Raw genomic sequence first — 5,000 nt, forward strand, 5'->3', positions numbered from 1 at the left:
TCCCAGACACCAGAGCAGAAGATCCCCTGCCCCTTCCTCGGGGGCTACAACGTCAACATGTTCTACCCCAACGACACTGCCGTCTGCCAGGACTCCACCCTGCTCATGCGCATCGAGAGCGAGTGCGAGCGAGGGGAGGGAATCGTGTTCGACTTCCGGCAGGAGGAGTGCGTTCCGGTTTCGCTACCCGCCCGCACTAAGCAGCAGGCGTACTGCATCGCTCACTGGACGCAGGTGTGCTGCCCGTGCCTTTGTTTGTTCGTTCGTTTGTTTGTTTGTTTGTTTGTTCATTTATTCAGCTCATATCATAGGTTGACATCAGTTTCACAGTTGGGAAGTGAGAGCTGTATCAGTATCAGTAGCTCAAGGAGGCGTCACTGCGTTCGGTCAAATCCATATACGCTACACCACATCTGCCATGTAGATGCCTGACCAGCAGCGTAACCCAACGCGCTTAGTCAGGCCTTGAGAAAAAAAATAATAAATGAAATAAAATAAAATAAAATAAGCTGTATAATCAATGGTTTATCTCTTGCAATTGGAAATCATTTACAGCTTCGTCTTTTGTGAAGGACTTTGACTCTCAAACTAGGAGGTTAAATTGCACTGGCTCTTATTGCTGCAACTTTGGGGGGCGGGGGGGGGGGGGGGGGGGGGGGTCAGCTGGCCTTTAGGAACCACCCCAACGCCAATTGTCCTGAAACCCTCTTGGCCGAGAGAGTGGGGATGTTAACTTGGGGCAAGACACTCTCCACTATAATCGAATTCTATCCCAGACTGTCTGGACAACAGTTGCCTCTTCTGCTGTTCTGATGGTCTTTTTTTTTTTTTGCGATTGTTTGTTGTAGGATTTTGTTTGTTTGTTTGGGTTGTTTGTATGTCTGTTTCTTGTTTGTTGGTTGGTTGGTTGGTGGTGATTGTGTGTGTGTGTGTGTGTGTGTGTGTGTGTGTGGTTTTCTTTTCTTTTATTTATTGCGTCTTTCTGAGCGTTTATGCGTTTATTTATGCATTTGGACGAAACAGCAGATGTACCGCATCCCTAAATGGACGCGGGTTGGTTCATGTTTCTTTCTTTCTTTCTTTCTTCCATTCTTTCTTTCTTTCTTCCATTCTTTCTTTCTTTTCCGCTTTCTTCTATTATTCATTCAAATTTACTTTTGATTTATTTTTCATGTCTTGTTTTTTTTTATGAGCTTATTTACTGAACCGTTTATTTATTTATCTTTCTATCTATTTATTCAACCATCCTTACTCCAATCCATCCTTTCATCCACCCTCAACCCACCCATCCTTCCATCCACCAATCCATTCAACCACCCATCCATCCATTCACTCACCAATGCACCCATCCACTTATCCACCCACCTCTCCATCCATCGATCCACCAACACACCCACCCACCCATCCACCCATCTCTCCATCCATCCATCCACCCACCAATCCATCCAACCACCCTCCCACCCCACCTATCCACCCACCCACCCATCCACCCAACCATCCACCCATCCACCTACCTCTCCATCCATCGATCCACCCACCCATCCATCCAACCACCCTCCCACCCCACCTATCCACCACCCACCTCTCCATCATCCACCCTCCTATCCACCCACCTCCCCATCCATCCATCCACTTTCCCACCCCACCTATCCACCCACCCACCTATCCACCCATCCACCCATCCACCCACCTCTCCATCCATCGATCCACCCATCCATCCATCCACCCTGCCACCCCACACATCCACCCACCCACCTCTCCATCCATCCACCCTCCTATCCACCCACCTCTCCATCCATCCATCCACCCTCCCACCCCACCTATCCACCCACCCACCCATCCACCCAACCATCCACCCATCCACCCACCTCTCCATCCATCGATCCACCCACCCATCCATCCACTCACCCTCCCACCCCACCTATCCATACATCCACTCATCCACCCACCTCTCCATCCATCGATCCACCCATCCATCCAACCACCCTTCCACCCCACCCATCCACCCACCCACCCATCCATCCACCCACCCACCTCTCCATCTATCCCCCCTCCTATCCACCCACCTCTCCATCCATCCATCTACCCTCCCACCCCACCTATCCACCCACCCACCCACCCATCCACTCACCCTCCCACCCCACCTATCCATACATCCACTCATCCACCCACCTCTCCATCCATCGATCCACCCATCCATCCATCCACCCACCCACCCACCCATCCACCCACCTCTCCATCCATCGATCCACCCATCCATCCATCCGACCACCTTCCTTCCAATCCACCTATCCACCCATCACACCCCTCCACCCATCTGTGCAGGCGGGCCAGACGTTCATCATTCTGCAGCACTCGGAGATCCACGAGCAGACGTGGTGCCTGAGGATCTCGGATCCTCTCAGCGACATCCACAGCGCTCATCTCATGCTGGACCTCGTCTGTGACACCGGTGACGTCATCAGGGACACCAAGAACTACTTTCGCCTCACCTTGTCTCGGCGCGTGTACGACAGCACCTGTGAAGACGAGATCGAGAGTGACGTGTGTCAGGACATGAAGCACCTGTGTCAGGTGAGGTCTGGTTCTGTTTGTGTGGTCGTTGTTGTTTTTGTTTGGTTTTTGTTTTGTTTTGTTGTTTTTTGTTGTTGTTGTTGGTTTGTTGTTGGTGGTGGTGGTGGTTTTTGATGTGTGTGTGTGTGTTCGTGTGTGTTGTTGTTGTTGTTGGTGTGGTGGTGGTAGTGGTGGTGGTGGTGTTGGTAGTGGTGTTGGTGGTGGTGATGGTGATTGTGGTGGTGGTGGTGGTGGTGGTGTGGTGGTGGTGGTGGTGTTGGTGGTGGTGGTGGTGGTGCTATTGTTTTTGGTGTGGTGGTTGTGGTGGTGGTGGTGGTGTTATTGTTGGTGTTGTTGTTGTTGGTGGTGGTGGTTGTGGTGGTGGTAGTGGTGGCGGTAGTGCTGATGGTGGTGGTGGTAGTGGTGGTGGTGGTGGTGATGGTGGTTGTTGGTAGTGGTGGTGGTGTTGGTGCTGTTGGTGGTGGTGGTGGTGGTGTTGTTGTTCTTGGTAGTGGTGGTGGTGGTGGTGGTGGTAGTGGTGTTGTTGTTGGTGGTGGTGGTGGTGGTGGTGTTTTTGGTAGTGGTGGTGGTGGTGGTGATGGTGGTTGTGGTGGTGGTGGTGTTGTTGTTGGCAGTGGTGGTGGTGGTGGTGATGGTGGTTGTGTTGGTGGTGGTGGTGTTTTTGTTGTTGTTGGTGGTGGTGGTGGTGTTGGTGTTGTTGTTGTTATTGTTGTTGTTTGTGGTGGTGGTGGTGTTGTTGTTGCTATTATTGTTGTTGTTTGTGGTGGTGGTGGTGGTGGTGGTGGTGGTGTTATTGGTGGTTGTGGTGGTGGTGGTGGTGGTGGTGGTGGTGATGGTGGTATTGTTTGCTATCTTGCATGCTGTCTCTCTCTTTTTTTTTTAACACAGCATTTCTGTTTGGAACACACACACACACACACACACACTTCCCACAACGCACTTCTCCCACAGAACCTCTTCAGCCGCCACTGCGCGCGCACGTGCTGGTCGTGCGGCATGATATCGGAGATGCGGGACTGTATATACACTCATCTGAAACAGATATCCATTCACCATAGAAAAAAGTTCCCGTTAATGACATGACCCGTATCCAAACACGTGCTCAAAAAAAAAAAAAAAAAAAAAAAAAAAAAAAAAACCGAGAACGAAGTAATGGTAACAGCTATGTCAAACTTTCTTACTGCAGCACTTAACTAAAGACAGAAAGCACTGGACAATGGGTAGACAGTATAAAGAATCAAGTAAAATGTACGTAATTATATACAAACGACTCCTAAGTGCTAAAGAATAAGTGGATTCACAAATTATTACATAAGCAAATGAATTATGACCATGGATGGTCTTTATGATGTTTGCTTCTTTTTTTTCTTCTTTTTTTCTTTTTTTTTTTTTTTTTTTTTTTTTTTTGTTATTGTTCTTTTACCCTTCCATTCTCTCGCATACAGTTGTTTGCGATGTGTGTGTTTCGTTGTATTTGTTTATTTAGCTTTTGTACTCGCCCCCTGACTAGGCCTGACTAAGCGCGTTGGGCTACGCCGCTGGTCAGGCATCTTGCTTGGCAGATGTGGTGTAGCGTATATGGATTTGACTCCGAACGCAGTGACGCCTCCTTGAGCTACTGAAACTGAAACTGAAACTCGCCACCACCCCCCCCCCCCGCCCCCCCCCGCCCCCCCCCACACACACACACACCTCCCCCCCCGCCCGCGCCCCTCCTCCCCTTGTCAAAATGGCTATTAATGCTGTTGATAATAATAATAATAATAACAATAATAATAACAATAATAATAATGGACATTTGTTAAGCGTTTTCCTCCCTTAAAGAGAGCTCAAAAAGCGCTTTACAATAAACATTAAACGCAAACACTGACAAAAAGAAAGAAGAAGAAGAAGAAAAATAATGATTTAGCGCACAATAATATAAAACAGATTCAGAGACTACGCGTATTACATAATCACACACACACACACACACACACACACACACACACACCACCACCACCAACAACAACAACAACAACAAAAGAGAGAGAGAGTTTGCATGGCTTTTTTACTGAAAAGGTATGGAAGGTCTATGGATAGGCGTTTTGAAAAAAAAGATGTGTTTTCAGACCAGTTTTTGAAAGATTGACAATAAATCGTCATGTCACGTCCCCTACAGAGCCTCTTCCGACGCCACTGTGCGCGCACGTGCGGCTCGTGCGGCGTGATGTCGGAGATGCGGGACTGCGCCTTTGAGGAGACGTATCGAGGCCTGTGGATGGACAGCGGGCAAGGCGAGGACAAGCAGATGATCGTGGACCCTTACTCCATCACCATGGAGAAACTTGGCCGCTACGACTGCCTCACGCTGGAGGGAAGTGAGAGGCATAAGGTAAAGTTAAAAAAAAAATAAAAAAAATAAAAAACAGCCAGCCCATTGCACA

The 5,000-nt window shown here is 48.8% G+C and overlaps 1 protein-coding gene across 1 annotated transcript in view; it reads left to right on the forward strand.

The window, feature by feature from the left end:
- The window catches only part of LOC143275066 (uncharacterized), a 40,226-nt gene that overhangs the window by 17,668 nt on the left and 17,558 nt on the right, over nucleotides 1-5,000 (forward strand). Inside the window, exons 4-6 of the mRNA XM_076579129.1 lie at nucleotides 1-234; nucleotides 2,326-2,574; nucleotides 4,736-4,948. The exon at nucleotides 1-234 is cut by the window's left edge and continues 84 nt beyond it. Coding sequence (XP_076435244.1) covers nucleotides 1-234; nucleotides 2,326-2,574; nucleotides 4,736-4,948 — 696 coding nt within the window. The remainder of the gene's footprint in view (nucleotides 235-2,325; nucleotides 2,575-4,735; nucleotides 4,949-5,000) is intronic.

This window comes from Babylonia areolata, chromosome 29 (genome assembly GCF_041734735.1).
Source record: "Babylonia areolata isolate BAREFJ2019XMU chromosome 29, ASM4173473v1, whole genome shotgun sequence".
In the NCBI taxonomy this organism is placed as follows: domain Eukaryota; kingdom Metazoa; phylum Mollusca; class Gastropoda; order Neogastropoda; family Buccinidae; genus Babylonia; species Babylonia areolata.